General features: G+C 40.6%; 1 protein-coding gene across 2 annotated transcripts in view; it reads right to left on the reverse strand.

Moving 5' to 3' along the window:
- The window catches only part of COG5 (component of oligomeric golgi complex 5), a 276,034-nt gene that overhangs the window by 15,571 nt on the left and 241,803 nt on the right, over positions 1 to 18,660 (reverse strand). For both annotated transcript variants that reach the window (XM_065939836.1, XM_065939837.1), the window contains 3 exons: positions 17,916 to 18,019; positions 14,619 to 14,856; positions 6,619 to 6,695 (listed from right to left, as the gene is read on the reverse strand). In XM_065939836.1, the coding sequence (XP_065795908.1) occupies positions 6,619 to 6,695; positions 14,619 to 14,856; positions 17,916 to 18,019 (419 nt within the window). The remainder of the gene's footprint in view (positions 1 to 6,618; positions 6,696 to 14,618; positions 14,857 to 17,915; positions 18,020 to 18,660) is intronic.

Genomic DNA, 18,660 nt, shown 5'->3' on the forward strand with positions numbered 1-18,660 from the left:
TCCACTTCAGAAAGTGGAGTAAGACCCACGTCCTCCTGCTAGCCTGTCCACAGCCAGTGTCCGAGGTGGTCTGTGCTGCATGCTGCCTGCCGCTGCCCCCACTCCAAAGCTGCTTTTGGTGAGGGGCCAGGAAGGAGGCCAGACTCCTGAGATTCGGAATCAGCAGAGAAATGAGGCGGCAGGGAGGACACAGGCCTTCTCCCTGCACTGGACATGGTGGGGGTTTCAGAGACGGGAAGAGATCCACATATGGTGGCTGGAGGGGCCATGTGTGTCCCAGGAGAGAACAAAGCAGGAGGCTGACGCCTGGGGGTGAGTCAGGGCTCAGAGCAGAGAGGTGAGAGGCCCCCCAGGTTCCTGTTTTGGAGGTCAAGGTTGTCTGTCCCAGGGGACTAGGATGGAAAGGAGGCAGGGATTTCAGACATTCTCTAGGAATAAAAGTGCATACATGGATCAAGGCTCCTGAGGCATCTCCTGGCAGGCTGTCTGCGGCGGAAGTCAGGGAGACAGGGGATTTCAGATTAGGAGGGCACGGCCAGAGTGGGGAGTCTAGATGGTCTGTAACACTTTCCCATGTTTTCCTGGATGTTTCACATCCAGGACCATCCCCGTGAGAACGAATGAGAACTTCTGGAATAAGACGTGGGGCATGGTGGCTGTGAGCATGGGCGGGAGTCTTAAATCCAGCCCCAAAGCTCACAGCTCTCACACGCGCAATCTGAAAACTGACCCCTCAGAACTGAATGAGCCCCCAACTCTCAACTGTTGTCCTGAAGATGGAAAGAGAAAATCCCAGGACAACGCTCAGCACAGGCTAACATACAATAACGACGAAACAACGACTGCTAGAATGAAGACGACAAAAATGAAACGTCCAGCCCTGCATGTTCACCCGGGAGCTCCCGGCACTGCTGAAGTACTGGCAGACAGCAAAGCAAACGAAGCCCCAGATGTGGCTGCCTTCTGGCTTCAACGCTGACATTAGAAACTTGGAATTAAGAACCCAGAAACCATGCGGAAATCGTGACTGCAGAGCGTGGCCCAAGTGGAAAGGAGGAACAGAACCCATCTGGGGTCCTGGGTCTGGGAGCGCTCATCCTGGAGGCTGTGGAGACAGCCACCCTCGGGTCTGCAGACTCACAGGCCAGGCGCTGCTCTGAATCTCAAGCATCAGGTGATCAGGGAGGTAAAGTGTAGCCATGGGAACCCCTCACCACCACTCCAGCTGAAGACAGCTGACGTGAACGCTATACCATCAGAGTTACTGACGGTCTCCCTTCTCCAGCGCCCCGCGTGCTCACAGACCCATCAGAACAGCCCCTATCTCCTGACAGCTCTCATTGCTTTTTCATTAAACCTGAGGAGGCTTTCAGCAGAGCGAGCTGTGGATGTAATTCAGGGACCAGGCTGTTCCCTGGGGAGTGGGGACGCTGGGGCCTGCTAGAAGGCAGGGTCTTTAGTGGTCTGCATGGACAGGCCCCTGGGCAGGAGGAGGGAAGGTAACCTCCCGCACGAACGCCACTTGGGGGACACACCATGCTGCAGAGGGATGGACGGAGATGGGGGCTCACGTGTCCTGTGTGCACCTACAACGCAAACACCCAGGGGCACGTCCCTAATGTCAGCAGCGTTCTGAGGCAGCCTTCTCTCTGGGGTAAAAGATTGCTGCTGCCTGAGAAACTCTGATGCAGACAGGAAAATGCAAATGCATGCAAGAAGCTGGCCGGCCTAATTAAAGAATCCACTAATATCACCATCAAGGAGGATGCCCTGAGGCAGATGGCGGCCTGATGGGGGAAGGGGGTGCTTGCCCAGACCAGGGCGTCTGGGGAGGGGGAGGGAAGGCTGCACCTGAGGTCCGGACTGGCAGCCCGGCTCTGTCACCCTCCCTGGCACTGCGCCTGCTGCCCCTCTTGTGGGTGTCTGGCTGTCTTTCTTGCCCCCCAACCCCCTACTATATAATATTTTAGTATATTTTATGTTATTTTTAGGCTCACTTGTTATTTTTAAATGGGAGAAATACTGTAAGAGGAATTTTTAAATATACTTGTTGACACTTCTAACTACAAATATACAAGAACCAAAGCAAAAAATTTGAAAAATTTAAGAAATTTCTTTTTAAAAAAACCACTAGAAACAATGCTACTCTCCAAAGGTAATAGTTTGATGCTCGTCCTTGACTTCTCCTCTCCAAAGCCACAGGTCATTATTTTTAAAACAGTAGGGATGCCTATTGTATATACTGGTGAGTAGACTGTTTTTTCATTTTGTGATACATCAGGAAGTATTTTTCTTTTTCTTGGACATTAACTAACAGTATAAATTTTTAATTGGCTGCATATATTTGATCCGATGAATGTGGCCTGTTTTAGCCAGTTTCCTACTGATGGCCACTGAGCTGGTTCGGATATGACTTAGAACCTTCAGTCCGGGAACAACAGTCCAGATCAATTATGGAAATGACCACTAGATGATGCCTTTTCCTTGTCATAGCAGAGACAAGAAGATGAACAAGAGTGGGCTCTGCCACTGCAACTGCTCAAGACTAAATTCTGCAGACGAGATGGACCTCTCAACAAGTTTTTGCAGGAAGCAAGAGGAGGCCCTAGAAGTGAGTTACTGGAATAAAGACGACTCTGTACTGACTGACTCCTCTCTAGGAAGGGCCTCTGTGGGACTTCCACATGGGCATGCTGTCCTAAGTCAACTCCCCTCTCAGGAAAACTGCAGAGAAACTGGCAGGGCCAGGGCCTTGCCCAACCACGTTTATAGGCAGAGGCAGCAGAACTGGCATCTCTCTTCTCCAAAGACAGGTCCTAAAATCCTTCCAGCCAGGTTTAGATTTGAACCCCAAAGTATACTATGCTTTCACTTTATTTCCTGTTCCACTTAATCCTAAAATCTTTATCAAACGGTGTCCAAACCGCCCAAACAACTGAGAAAGCACTAGAATCAATCCAAAAGATTTCTGTAGGTTCAATATATCTGTAGGAATCAGTTCAGCTCAGTCGCTTTGGCCATGTCTGACTCTTTGTGACCCCATGGACTGCAGCACATCAGGCTTCCCTGTCCATCCCAACTCCAGGAGTTTACTCAAACTCATGTCCATTGAGTCGGAGATGCCATCCAACCATCTTAGCAACTGTCGTCCCCTTCTCCTCCTGCCTTCAATCTTTGCCAGCATCAGGGTCTTTTCCAAGGAGTCAGTTCTTCGCATCAGGGGGCCAAAGTATTGGAGCTTCAGCTTTAGCATCAGTCCTTCCAATGAATATTCCGGGCTGATTTCCTTGAGGGTGGACTGGTTTGATATCCCTGCAGTCCAAGGGACTCTCAAGAGTCTTTTCCAAACCACAGTTCAAAAATATCAATTCTTTGGTGCTCAGCTTTCTTTATAGTCCAACTCTGCCATCCATACATGACTACTGGAAAAACTATAGCTTTGATTAGATGGACCTTTGTTTGCAAAGTAATGTCTCTGCTTTTTAATATGTTGTCTAGGTTGGTCATAACTTTTCTTCCAAGGAGCAAGCATCTTCTAATTTCATGGCTGTAGTCACCATCTGCAGTGATTTTGGAGCCCCCCAAAATAAAGTCTATCACTGTTTCCATTTTTTTCCCAATTATTTGTCATGAAGTGATGGGACCAGATGCCATGATCTTAGTTTTCTGAATGTTGAGATTTAAGCCAACAACTGTAGGAATACACTGGTAGGTAAGTCCATTTTAGAATTTTTCAATGAATTAAAGATATAGAGAAGCCTCCATAGGCAAGATTCAACTACTCTGATTATATCTGTGCCAATGCCTTGGGAGCTGAGGAATCTGTGGGAGGAAGCTCAGGTACCATCATTCCAGGAGAAAAGGGCGCACATCTTTATAGATGGAGAAAGGAACAAAACTCAGCCCCTACCACTGGAACAGCTCAAGTATAAGAATAGAGGGCCCTGAGAGAAGGGTGAGAAACCACTGGATGCAAAACATTAGTGCATCATGAAACCAATTAAATGGGTTAAAATAACCAAATGCAAAAGAAACCAGAGAATATCACACGAAGGAAGAGTTAATTTGTTTCATGGCACACGTTTGTGTGCATGTTTGTATGCATGGTTTTGAGGGTGCTTGCATGCAAGTATATGCTAGATGGTAACATAAAATCTCTCTTATTGTCAGTCAGGGTTGAAGTTTTGAAACACATCTAGATTGACCATTGCCGCATGACAGAAGGTAGCTATAAAAAATCCAGGATTTAAAAAAATTATACACTAATCAATCATTAAATTTTTATTCCCTAAGTAGATAGTAGAAGGTGTTACTATTCAAACTTTAAACACTCCTTTAAAGATTCTTTTTCTCATGTGGAAACTGGGGTGGGTTGACAGAAAATCTTAAATGACTTAAAAAAGAACTGTTCTTATATGAAACCCTCAGAACATGTATCTCCATGCTGTGACAGAACTTTAAAAGCACTTGGATAGGGACTTCCTTGCTGACCCAGCAGCTAAGACTGCACTTCCATTGTAGGGTGTACAGGTTCGATCCCTGGTTGGGAAATAAAGTTCCCACACGCTGCGCAGTACGGCCAAAAAGTTAAAAAAAAAAAAAAAAAAAAAAAGCAAGCACCTGGATAAAGGTTGTCTTGCATTAGCAAATAGGAAGATAAGCACTGTCTTAATACATGCACATGGAATAAACAACCAAATATGGGAGGTAGGACTATCAAAAATATTTATCTAATCTTAAACTAGCAAATTCCAAATCATGGTTTTTCCCATGCCTTTTAAAATGAGTAGTTGGTTAATGTCCTCTAGCATGCTAAGATTCTGTGACTCAGGGCAGCATTTTATCATCCAACTGGGACTGCTGTGTTTCCATCTTACTCAGAGTAAGTAACTTTCAGTTCAGTTCAGTTCAGTCGCTCAGTTGTGTCCGACTCTTTGTGACCCCATGGACTGCAGCACGCCAGGCCTCCCTGTCCATCACCAACTCCCGGAGTTTACCCAAACTCAAGTCCATCTTTGTGACCCCATGGACTGCAGCATGCCAGGCCTCCCTGTCTGTCACCAACTCCCAGAGTTTACCTAAACTCATGTCCATTGAGTCAGTGATGCCATCCAACCACCTTTTTATAGGAGTTTTATTAAGGTTGTTTTTAATGGTACATAGAGATAACTGGAAGATCAGTAAGTTCAGTGCCTCTTAATCTCTCAACTTGTCCATATTTAGTAGTGCCAAACCCAAAGGCTTCCAAAATATTTAAATACTTATAAAAGGTTTGAGCTAATCCAAAGAAGGTATCTGAAACACTTGTGACCCCACTTTTTCTGCAATCCAACTTTGTACACATAAGGCATTTGAGAAAAATACAAATTCAGGCTCTTGTGTTGGCATTAAAAATATCTTTGCCAAGTACACATAGGTAAAGTAAAGGATAAGCCTCCTCTTTCAATCAACAACCTTAGGTTTATGATATCTCAAGTGCTATTATACCTGAATTTTCTACAAAGATCTTGCGTGACATAAGAGAGTGAAGCAACCTTTTAAAGAACATACTACTTATTGATTACTCGAGTTTCTAGCACTGAGTCAGTTTATAGAAAGTCACATGCCTGGACTCTCTCACCTATCTTTAGAAAGAAATATTAGAAAACATCACGCTTCAGGATATTATGGATAGCTGACATCAAGGCTTCCCATCTGGCATGCTTCAGTCACAAGTTGTAACTATTACGTTGATCCCCTTGGCTCTCAGGGTTGGTCATCTTTTTTGTACATATATGTTTTCTGTGTGCCATGATGTGAAAAGTTTGGGAAGTCTGGCTTGAATAAACAGCCATATGCACAACTTCTTTTTATTTTCTAAAATCTGATACTTAAGACCTATACATTAAACTATTCAATGGTCCTTAAAATTTGAGTTGGTAAAAGGTCTACCTAAGCATTTAGCACTAAAAAGGATTTTCCTGTTAAATTGATACATTCTTAGATCACGGGTTTGAATTAACTCATTTTTATTTTTGAATTGATTTCTAGGAAGCTCAATTCCCAAATTTTGTGCTCAATTGCATTAGCCATGGTTACCTTAAAGTATCTACTACATTTACAGTCATTCTCTGCATTTCAACACTAAACTCGGTCCTTCAAATACTCTATTTAATAGTTTGTTTTTGTTTCTTTAATGGCATGCAACCTATGACCTTTTCAGAAGTAGACTGGGTTGGAAATGATAAATGAACTAATAACATGTTCAGAAAAAGATGTCTATATAGTTATGAACTGCCTGGTGTTATTCCATATACTTCTGTAAGAATGGAGAATTTTAAAAATTACCCTAGAAAGAGCATAATAAAAAATTTAACAGCTCAGTCTGGTGAACTGCAACTAAATTGCAATACACACACACACACACACACACACACACACACACATTATTGCATATAACATTATAAATTTCTGGTTTGGATAACTTTCAAGATGAACCATATGAAAATGCCATTGTTTGTTGTATATCACAAAATGGTTGAATAATGGCAATTTCATGTAGATCAACATGAATAAGAAAGGATTTATCTGCTAACAAGGTATGGTTATATTAACAGTGATAACAGAATTATGCCTCACCTGAATGACCTCAGCATTCGATAGGACTTTCCCAAATCAGATACTCTTCGGCAGAATGGACCCACAGCCAACTCCATCTGAAATATTAAAAGATATCCCATAGTTTTTTATATCAGAATCTTGACGTGTACTGGGGACCCACTTGGATCACAGAAAGTTGTAGCTTGAAGTAAACTTAATTGGATCTGCACTGTAAGGCAGTTTTGAATGTCAAGTTTATTAAAAGGCAAGAACTTAGATAGCTTTTGCATTTATTTACTAAAAAGGTCACAAGATAATTCCTTCAAGAATAGAAAAGCAGTTTTTGTGGTATATAAGGAGGTTTAGATTTTTTTTTCTCCATTGAAAAATAAGAAAAAGAAATGTTTTCAAGACTGCCTATGTGTCTGTACTTTAAGCTAGCATCACAGGTCTTTTTCTATTAAACAGAAATGATGACCGTTTTCACCAAGCTGAAAAGTGATTAAAAGCACTGACTCTGGAGGCAGCACATGTGTGTCAGTTTCTGATCTCCAGTGACTAGTTGTGTGGCTCTGGGCTTAACCTCTTTATGTTCCAAGTTCTGCATCTGTCAAAAACAGATAATACCCATCATAAAATTATGCAAACAAAATAGATAATTTCACAAAGCACTATGTGCACAACATATAGTAAGTGCTTATTAAGTGTCAGCAATTACTATCATTTTTTAAAAAAATTCCCCCCCTTTAAATTATTAGTTAATGGATTAATTTGCTTCCTGACTGAAGAATTCAGCAACTACTACTTCTCTTTATTTTCCTCCTTTGACTGGAAATTTTGTCATTAATTGGAGTTTTAGGTTACCTGTTCTTTATCTACCAAGTGCATACGCAAAGTTTTTGCATATATGGCAGATGATAAGCCATTTCACTATACTCGCTATGAACAGAGCCCTGGTAAAGAACAGTTTAGAAAATTTCTGAGAAAAGCCTGCTCCCTGGTAAATCAACATCTTTCTTCAAGATAAACATATGAACGAAAAATGGGGTATCTGTCTTGCTGGCCATCTTTCTGAGAAACTGTTCTAATCTTCTTGCCACTGGAAGACCATGGAGACGTAATCACTCATTTGAGAAACATTTTTTACTCCCTACTAACTGTCAGGCACCAAACTAGACACGGAGATAAGAAGATGAATTAGATGGTCTTACCTCTGAGGAGCTCTCAAATTTATTGAAGAGGATACATATTTATTTAAATACTATAATCTTCACTAATCTAGCTTATGAGAGATCTCTGTGTGTAAACAGAGACACACACACATGTTGATTATTATTAAGAGAAACAACAAGTGTGAAATCAACTGTGTGAACTGAGTGTCAGGGGAGAATTACAAAGCAGTTTCCTTTCTTCAGATGGTCTTGAGGGTGACTCATGACTGGTGGATTTCTCTCTGAGCATACAGAGGAGACAGAGTATACTGTATGTCCTGAGGGAAACCGTACATGGTCAGCAAACTTTCTAAAACACAAAAGAGTAAGTAAATAAAAAGAGAAATCTGAGGAAGAAAAGTCAGATTCTTTCCAATGTTACAAAAGAGAGCAGTTTCAAGCCAATGTTCTTGAAGACAGTGGGCGATGGGCTGTTCCTTCGGACCTATTTAGTTTACTCACTAGATAGGAGTCTCTGGTTTCCTACAGAAGGTAGTACTTATTTTACAGTGAGCACAAAGTAAAAAGGTGATTAACATGTACCTATGCCTGTCTGTTTCTCTGTGGATGTGCATTTATAAAGGTTAATTACACACTGAAATTATATAAAGTATTTTTATGAAATATTTTTGTCAATTTTTTTTCAGTTACCCCAGTGGGCTTTATCATTTTCAAAGATGACAGCAAACAGCCTTTGCCTTAGCACTTGAGCAGGACTGAATGTTAAATAAAACAGCTAGGAGAAAATTACAGTATGAGAATATGACCTCGAATGGCTGTGTCATCTCTGATGACTGCAGGAGATTTCTATGCCATACGACCATTTCAAAATGTTAAATGTTTAACATAAATTTTTCATCCATGAAGGACCCCTAGGGTACTAAAAACCATCTTCTTCTGCCAGAGTTCCACTAAACAATAAAGGCCATGCTTCTGAAGGGCAGGCGTGTTCCTTTTAGAGGAGATGACTCTGCCATTAGCTGTGATACAAAACAGCACCTGCAACTGCCTCTCTTCAGCTCTCCTGTTTGGAGGCAACAAACAGTTAGCAGCAGGCACGGTTAACTAATTACATAGCTGCTCCATGCCCACCGCAGACATCTGGCTGACCACAGGGCATCTTCAGATACTCCTGGGCATTCCTGCCCTGACACAGTTCAGAAGAAAAGGCAACAGGAATTAGAATCTTGATTATTTGTGGATTTTCCCCCTAAATTTATAATTTTCAGGCAAAAAGCAAGAGAGAGGTATGTTTAAAGGAAACCAGAAATAAACAGAAACTGCTCAGAGTGCCAATGAGCAAATAATTTAATGCTAATGTGAAAAGTCATCCTTCTTTAGGAATTCCCTGGTGGCTTGGTGGTTAAGAATTTGTGTGCCACAATCAGAGCAGAAAAAGAAGTAAAAGGAATCCAGATAGGAAAAGAAGAAGTGAAACTCTCACTGTTTGCAGATGACATGATCCTCTACACAGAAAACCCTAAAGACTCTACCAGAAAATTACTAAAGCTAATCAGCGAATATAGTAAAGTTGCAGGATATAAAATTAACACACAGAAATCCCTTGCATTCCTATACACTAACAATGAGAAAACAGAAAGAGAAATTAAGGAAACAATACCATTCACCATTGCAACAAAAAGAATAAAATACTTAGTAGTATATCTACCTAAAGAAACAAAAGACCTTTACATAGAAAACTATAAAACACTGATGAAAGAAATCAAAGAAGACACAAACAGATGGAGAAACATACCGTGTTCATGGAGTGGAAGAATCAATATTGTCAAAATGGCTATACTACCCAAAGCAGTCTATAGATTCAATGCAATCCTTATCAAGCTACTAACGGTATTTTTCACAGAACTAGAACAAATAATTTCACAATTTGTATGGAAATACAAAAAACCTCGAATAGCCAAAGTAATCTTGAGAAAGAAGAATGGAACAGGAGGAATCAACCTACCTGACTTCAGACTCTACTACAAAGCCACAGTCATCAAGACAGTATGGTACTGGCACAAAGACAGAAATATAGATCAATGGAACAGAATAGAAAGCCCAGAGATAAATCCACGAACCTATGGACACCTTATCTTCGACAAAGGAGGCAAGGATATACAATGGAAAAAAGACAACCTCTTTAACAAGTGGTGCTGGGAAAACTGGTCAACCACTTGTAAAAGAATGAAACTAGAACACTTTCTAACACCATACACAAAAATAAACTCAAAATGGATTAAAGATCTAAATGTAAGACCAGAAACTATAAAACTCCTAGAGGAGAACATAGGCAAAACACTCTCCGACATGAATCACAGCAGGATCCTCTATGACCCACCTCCCAGAATATTGGAAATAAAAGCAAAAATAAACAAATGGGACCTAATGAAACTTAAAAGCTTTTGCACAACAAAGGAAACTATAAGTAAGGTGAAAAGACAGCCCTCAGATTGGGAGAAAATAATAGCAAAGAAAGCAACAGACAAAGGATTAATCTCAAAAATATACAAGCAACTCCTGCAGCTCAATTCCAGAAAATTAAATGACCAAATCAAAAAATGGGCCAAAGAACTAAACAGACATTTCTCCAAAGAAGACATACAGATGGCTAAAAAACACATGAAAAGATGCTCAACATCACTCATTATCAGAGAAATGCAAATCAAAACCACAATGAGGTACCATTACACGCCAGTCAGGATGGCTGCTATCCAAAAGTCTACAAGCAATAAATGCTGGAGAGGGTGTGGAGAAAAGGGAACCCTCTTACACTGTTGGTGGGAATGCAAACTAGTACAGCCGCTATGGAGAACAGTGTGGAGATTCCCTAAAAAACTGGAAATAGAACTGCCAAATGACCCAGCAATCCCACTGCTGGGCATACACACCGAGGAAACCAGATCTGAAAGAGACACATGCACCCCAATGTTCATCGCAGCACTGTTTATCACAGCCAGGACATGGAAGCAACCTAGATGCCCATCAGCAGATGAATGGATAAGGAAGCTGTGGTACATATACACCATGGAATATTACTCAGCCGTTAGAAAGAATTCATTTGAATCAGTTCTAATGAGATGGATGAAACTGGAGCCCATTATACAGAGTGAAGTAAGCCAGAAAGATAAAGAACATTACAGTATACTAACACATATATATGGGATTTAGAAAGATGGTAACAATAACCCTATATGCAAAACAGAAAGAGAGACACAGATGTACAGAACAGACTTTTGGACTCTGTGGGAGAAGGCGAGGGTGGGATGTTTCGAGAGAACAGCATCGAAACATGTATATTATCTATGGTGAAACAGATCACCCAGTTCAGGTTGGGTGCATGAGACAAGTGCTCGTGCCTGGTGCACTGGGAAGACCCAGAGGGATCGGGTGGAGAGGGAGGTGGGAGGGGGGATCGGGATGGGGAATACATGTAACTCCATGGCTGATTCATGTCAATGTATGACAAAGACCACTACAATATTGTAAAGTAATTAGCCTCCAACTAATAAAAATAAATGGGAAAAAAAAAAAGGGATTTGTGTGCCAATGCAGGAGACACAGGCTCAATCCCTGATCTGGGAAGATTCCACATGCCACGGAACAACTAAGCCCATGCCACAACCATTGACCCTGTGCTCTAGAGCCTGGGAGTCACAACTTTTGATCCCACAAGCTGTATAGCCTGTGCTCTGAAGTAAGAGAAGCCACCAAAATGAGAAGCACAGCAATTAGAGAGAAGCCCCCGCTCAACACAACTAGAGAAAAGCCTGTGCAGCAACAAAGACCTACCACAGCCAAAAACAAACAAATAAAATGTTAATGTTTTAAAAAAACAGCATCCTTCTCTCTGGGAAAGAAACACAACTGAAGAGCAGAGGGGAATGTGTGGTTCAAAGGACAGTGTGGACAGGTCCCCAGAGAGATTCTGAATCAGCAGAACCCCAGTGGCTTGGACAAGCCTAGTGCTTGAGGACTGCTGTGTGATTAGTGTAAACCCAGAGACCATGTGGCCACAGTAGGGAATTAATTACCATGAGGAAAACACCTCATGCCGATGACCTGATTCCTAAGGGGCCATGCGCTGGGCACGTTCCTCAACATGAACCCACCAGATGGCTCCCTGAAAACATTTTCTCTTTCACCTGTGTAATGTTGCCAGTGAGGAGTTAGGATTCCTACATAAATCTTTAAAAATATATCATTATCTGCCTTTGCAAACTGGACTTGACAACAAATAATCAGTAATCCCCAACTACTCTCTTCTGAATCCTTTCTCTTTCTGTTATTTATGCCAGAATAGCAGGCACTTTTATCACAAGAATTTTTTTTGAAACCCATGAAGGATAAGTGTGTTCTTGATTCCAACAGTCGCTATGGTTTTGTTTAATTTTGAATACAAGTTGATAGAACTTTCAGTAATGAGGCAGCCAAAAGGCTTTCTAGTTCCAGGTGATGCCTGTCGTGAATATAAATGTCAGGGTAATGGCATCTAAGTGTTTTGACTTACCTCAGAAAAATGCTTCCAACCAAGTACAAAAGCTGAGGTAGAATACCACATAATTGTAGTTGTGGTAAGAAACTACATTAAATGAAATGAAAGCCCCAAACTCACTTTAATATTTTTAAAATATAGGGGAAGATACAATCACTGGACAATATTTGCCAAAGCTACCAGCCACACCCATGACTAACTTCCAAAGTGCCTATGCCTATCATTCCACTGCCCACGACCCACCGGGCTGCGAAGAAGCCGCACAGTGAGGGGCAGGGTGTTGTGAAGCAGGGACACCGTCCAGGAGTAAAGGAATCAGCCCACAGAAGGTGCAGCCACCAGTGTCACTGCAGGGCTGGAAAACATACTCTAACACCGAGTAAGAGATGGAAAACAGAAGTGACCTTGGTCATAATGAGTTAGTATATAACAATGATTGATGAGTTTCATTTACCATAAGAGAAGGGACCTGGGAAGAGGTCTGATTTATAGGCAACATGTCTTCAGAAAGAAGGAAATGCCAAATAAAATTCTGAATGTGTGGTTCTAAGGAAGGTAGACACTCAATCCTGCCCCTGGAAGCTAGGCATTTTAAGCAGGTGCCGGCTGCGATAGCAAGGGTCACAGGATAGCACTCGCCAGCTCTCAGGACTCATAAGGGGATATATCATTAAAATAAAAAACAAAAAGCCTTCTTCCCGCACCACTCTCATGTCGGCCATCTCCTGCTCGTTTGCCACTCTAATTGGACTTGAAGTGCTGCCTCCAGGAAAGTGACTCAAGAACCAGCTGGAGCAGAATGCAAATAAACCAGTGGGGGAGGGAGCCCAGGAGAGAGAAGAGGACAGGGAAAGAAAAACAAAATGAAGGAGGAAAGGGGGAAAGAAGAACAGACACTCACTGGGGTACAGCTCACAGTGTTTTTAACAAGTAAGAGCAGGTCTTGGTACATCACTGTGCTTTCATTTGCTAATCAGCCTGTAATCCCTGTAACCCCAATAAACTTGTCATACCCACAAGTATGACACAACATATAACTCTCTTTAAGCTGACGTTTACCTGTAACAATAAAATGTACAGGTGCCTAAGAATTAAGTTGACAAAAATGGGAAGGATAAAAGGAGCCACACAAATGGTGATATTTGTAAGTATTCTCACGCTGAGGCTACTAAAGGCATATTTCACAAAGGAAGGCTTCTTACTCTGACTTAGTGGTCTTGGGCATATCATTTGGGGATGAAAATGACTAACTCTAGACCAATTAACATGCAGAAAGCCTGGTTCTTGAAACAACAGGCTATGTACCTTATTGTAACTGCTGGTGTGGAGGAGCCTCTACAACCCCTGCCTGGTGTAAGTAGCCCACCACACTCTTTCCTGGGAGCAGGAATGATGAACCAAGACTTGCTTCCAGATACACACAGGAATAAAGAGGAGGGACATTACAACTTGTCTACCTTTATAAACCAGGAGGATGGGGCACACCACTGGGAATAATCCATTTGGATTACTGTTTAGACCAGTAGGGCTAACAGCTTTCAAAGGCTTAAAAAATGAGTTCACCTTTGACATGCTATGTAAATACGAATTATTTGTTTCTGAATTTTTTCTTTAATGAAAGTAGATGTGTGAGGTAGTTCTTATCTACTTCTGATACTATATTTATAAGGCTTTATAAAAGTCTGTCTAAAGGACAAAGGGAAAAAAAACCTTTCTGTGAGAGCTGATTATTGTTTTGCTATTTTAATGTGACTCTACTTCATTCACGTCAGATAGCGTGGAATGACTTTCAGACTGGCCGTGCGTAAGAAAGGTATTCTTATTTAACAGACGAGGATCAAACAATCTACCTGGATCTCTGTACATGTAAATGAATTAGAACCTGCCCTGGAATGCTGAGCTGACCCTGGAGGACCACACATGTGTTGGAGCTCCTCTTTACATGAGAGCAGATTGCCCTTTCCCACTCTTTGAAGGATAAATTTCATTCTCTTCATTCTTTTCCAACAAGGTTAATCAGTTATTCTTATCATTACTGACCTGGTAGGATAATAAAATTGTGAGAAAGACCCATATTATGAAAAATGGGAAATGCTACTCTACTGTGGAATGAGCTACTTAATGTACCTTGAACTATCAAAGAGGAGTGACGACTCTTTTGTTAAAGTAAAAAAATATCTTGTAAGAAAGTACCTTTAAGTTCTTTCCTTTTTTACCTATTAGGTTTAGGTTTACTTTTCTTCATGTTTCAACTCTTTAAAACACTGAATAATACACAGATGGTCTTTTATTTAAATGGATAATATTGAGGTTGAAATATTTTCCCTTTTTACCTGGGCAAAATCAGCAGCAAGTCGCATTTTCCCACCTTCACCAAGAGGTCTAATGAGACTGGCGTTGCGGATAAAAAGTTCGATGGCTCTTTGGGCAATAGCTTCAGTGTTGTCAAAGACAAAATCCGAGCATTCAAAGTGTTTAAAGTAGTCACTCATAACTCTGGCAATGAAACCTTGAAGCTCCTTCATGTAGAGAGAACAGGGAACATCAGGCTTTCCTGAACTGGGTAATGATCTGCAAAAGAAAAAAAAAAATCAGCCAGTTCACTAAAAGGCACTGTTGGACATTTCCTTTCCCCCACTGCCTGCTATTTCACTCCTAAGCAATTTTTTTCCATAATGGTAGAAAAGGCATTGTTTATTTTTGTTAAGAGTTAAAAAGCATCATACAATGTTTAAATCATATTTTAAAGACTGATTTAGGATGCTAGGAAGATGACTGAAGGAATCTTTGAATCTGTTTACTGAAAGACTATGAAGAATGAAACCAACAACCATCTGTCTTGGATGATTCACAGAATGCCTTATGTACTCTGACCTCTCAAGGACTCTTCCAGCTTTACAATTCTCCATCCACTCACATGGTTTGCCTGATTAGTGAATAAATCAATATTAGGTACTGAAACAGGATTTTACACTCAGTAGCAACAGAAAACACTGCCTTCCCCAAACAAATTCTTGGCAAAAATATCTCTGCTCTTGTGCTATTTAATCCAATCAGTCCAATAGTAGAATTCTGACTGTGGAACTGGTTATGTAACAATACACATGGTATGCAATTTTTTCCTCCCAGAAGATGTTTGGAAAGGCTTTAATTTGGATCAACAGATGATGCCAGCTGATGCTCCATGAAATACTATTTATAATTCATAAGTGTTTATAATTGCTCTTTAAAGAATATATGAAAAGAATGTGCAATATTTATAGGAAAGAAGAGTTATGCCAAAATTAGAAATCACCTGATATTAATTAGAGAACCAATGAGATCACTGGCTATATAATGCTGAATCTTTTTCAAAAAATAAATCATATTCTGAGAATGATGTAGCGAAATTGGAAAGGTTTTGGGAAGAACAACAGACATGATTCAAACGCCGAGAACAAGAGAATGAGGTGAACTTAATTATTTTAAAATACAACAATGGTTATTGTAAGTGGAATGCTAACCGAAGGTCTTGCACTTCCAGAAAACAGATAAAAATAGAGCAAACAGGCTAGGTTCTAGCAGGAAGAGATTTTCTTTGGGTTTAAGAAACAGCATCCTAACTATGGCAAGGCCACGGAAGGGGCCCAGTACAACACTGGTGTTAGCAGTATCACAGGCAGAGTGCTGCTTGGAACACAGCAAAGGGGCAGCTCCAGTAGGTGACGGCAACCTTCACATGGGGTTCGGTTTTGCCAGACTCAGACCACCATGGCCTATCTTTATTCAGATTTTGTCAGTCTAAAAGGCTATGTTGGGGGCTGGGGGGAAGGCACCAAATCTCTTTGAACCTTCTTAAGCATTATCAAAAGCGCTGTCATTATCTTGGTACTACTCTGGAGGACTGCTTGAAGAATTTTAATCTGGCCAGGTGATATGATTTCCTTGAGGATTAGAAAATAACTCACTAAAACAAGTTTCATAAACATGTGTCAATATATGTAAAATGCTCTATTAGACAAAATCGTGAAATATGTTATCACCAATTTTCAATGTGGATTAGAAACCTGATTTAGATTTAAATTTAATAGAATATAAACCTTGCCTGGAGATTGCTAAAACTCAGTTTTCCCATTATGTTAAAATTTTTTGTAAGAGGTTCTGAAGTAATGAAGTGCAGCAGAAAGGTGAGCAGCAACGTCAGGGTCCTTGCAGTAAGAGCCCGCACACGAGGCAGAAGGCAGAAGGCCTCTAAACAAGTGCATGCCTGAGGAGCAGCGCCATCATTCTGGGGTCTGTGTGTGCTCTCCCTCCTGCGAGGTGCCTGTCCAGCACGCCAAGGACCTAGGGTCCGCCTAGGGGCTGTCAGTTAAAGGGCCAATCTGGTTTACTGGTATTTAAGCAAACTAATAAAAACATATCTCTTTGGGAAACCAACTCTTAATGTCTAATCAGTTATCCACAGGCTCCAGCCGTGGCTCATCAACACAATTACTGAAGGAAGTATCTAACCACTCTTATTAGAACAAGCCTTTAAAAATTACTTCAGTTTGCTTCCTTTTCAGAGGCAATGATGACTGGTCTAACTGGGATATTTCAGATCACTTTGAAACAAAAATCATTTATTTCCAAATACTAGTAATCAGTAGTTTCATATTTCTGTATCCAAATATTACAGCATTTTTGTGTAGAACCCACTTTACCTTTCTGTGCTTCATATTATTATTAAAAAGACTGACCTTTTCACCTTTCAAAAGATACTTTCTTAATGAAATAAGAAGTGATCTGAAAAACTAAAAGACAGTGCAACAGTCACATAATTTTTCTATAAACAGATAAACCAGTGGCTTGAAATTCAGTGAAGTAGATACTCTATTAAACAACATGAATATAAAGAAACAGGGCAATTTAAAAAAATTAACTATAAACTAGAAATAATAATATATATCTACATACAAAATACATGAATGCTTAGTTCTAAAGCATGTTTTTTTTAATCACTTTGAGCATGTGCAAACTGTTTCAAATTCTCCAGTTTTCTAAAACACTAAGTCAAAACCATTTTACTTAAAAAAATTTCAGTAAACACTAAGCTAGGAACTATGATTTTTATTCTCAAAACACATAGATATGGATAATAAGCAGTTCACATATGAAATAGCTATGGAATAATACCAGTGTTTATGGCTAGGAGTGATATGATCAGATTAGACTGCACTGAGGGTTGGGCAGGACCTTGCCTTCAAAGGAATCAGACTAGCACAGCGAAAGAGACAGGACATTTTATACAAGGATTGCCATACCAACACCAAAGGCTCAAGTACAGAGAAGTAAGGAAAAAAATATAATTGCAAAAGCAAGATGGTACCGAATGTCCTGAAGTATTAATAACAAGCTGAGTCCCACAGATGTTAATGGTTCCATGTCTGAATAACAGGAGACGAATGATGACAAGAAGGACTGAAAAAAATCAGTTAATGGTGGCCAACGAATAAAGTAGGATAAGGGTGGAGGCCAACTCCACCACAAGAGGAACAAGGTTTAAAAGTTTAGATGGTTTAGATGGTAGAGACTTAGAGAGTAGAGGTGGAGGCGGGAATGAAAAACAAATGCTATGAAGGTTAGCAAAGCCTTTGGCTGGAAGTCATTACCCAGAAAAATCTTCTTGATGCATAGTGATGATGATAGCCTCAATGGCATCACCCACGGAAGTCAGCAAGGGTTGCACAGCATTTCCCATAAGAACACAGATTGCCTGAAAAGAAGATTAAAAAGAGGCAAAATTTAAATAGATCAAACACAAGGAAATCTGAGATGTGAGAAGCATTTTGACTAAAAGTTTTCACATTATATCAAATTCAGACTATATACAGTTTAACTATAATAACCCAACAGAAGTTTGCTCTTCTCATAACTGTTGTCAGTAATGATTTTTAAAGTTTAAAATATGTGGAACATGGCACTGAAAAATTTCAACTCCCCCACTTATCTCATATTTTCAAAAAGTTTAACACTCAAATGAGCCTCTGGAGAAAGGAGAAGAGAGGGGTAATGTCACTTATGAAGCAAAGATAATATGAACACATTTTTTAAAGTTTCTGGAAAGACTGAGGCAAGACCAAAAGTAATTCTTCAAAACTGGAGCAACATCATATGCTTTAGACCAAACTGGATATAATAAATATATTAGTGACTCTCAAAGGGCAGAAGAAGAGTTAGGCATTTCGTAGATCAGATTTCTATTTAGAGTTTGACAGCAGTGAGTCTCAACTGGGGGCAATTTTGCTCCCCAGAGAACACCTGGCAATGTTTACAGACATTTCTGATTGTCATGTCTGGGGTGGGGGAGGGGTATGCTTCCAGCATCCAGAGGACATGAGACACTGCTAACCACCT

This window comes from Muntiacus reevesi, chromosome 6, assembly GCF_963930625.1.
Source record: "Muntiacus reevesi chromosome 6, mMunRee1.1, whole genome shotgun sequence".
NCBI classification, from domain to species: Eukaryota; Metazoa; Chordata; class Mammalia; order Artiodactyla; family Cervidae; genus Muntiacus; species Muntiacus reevesi.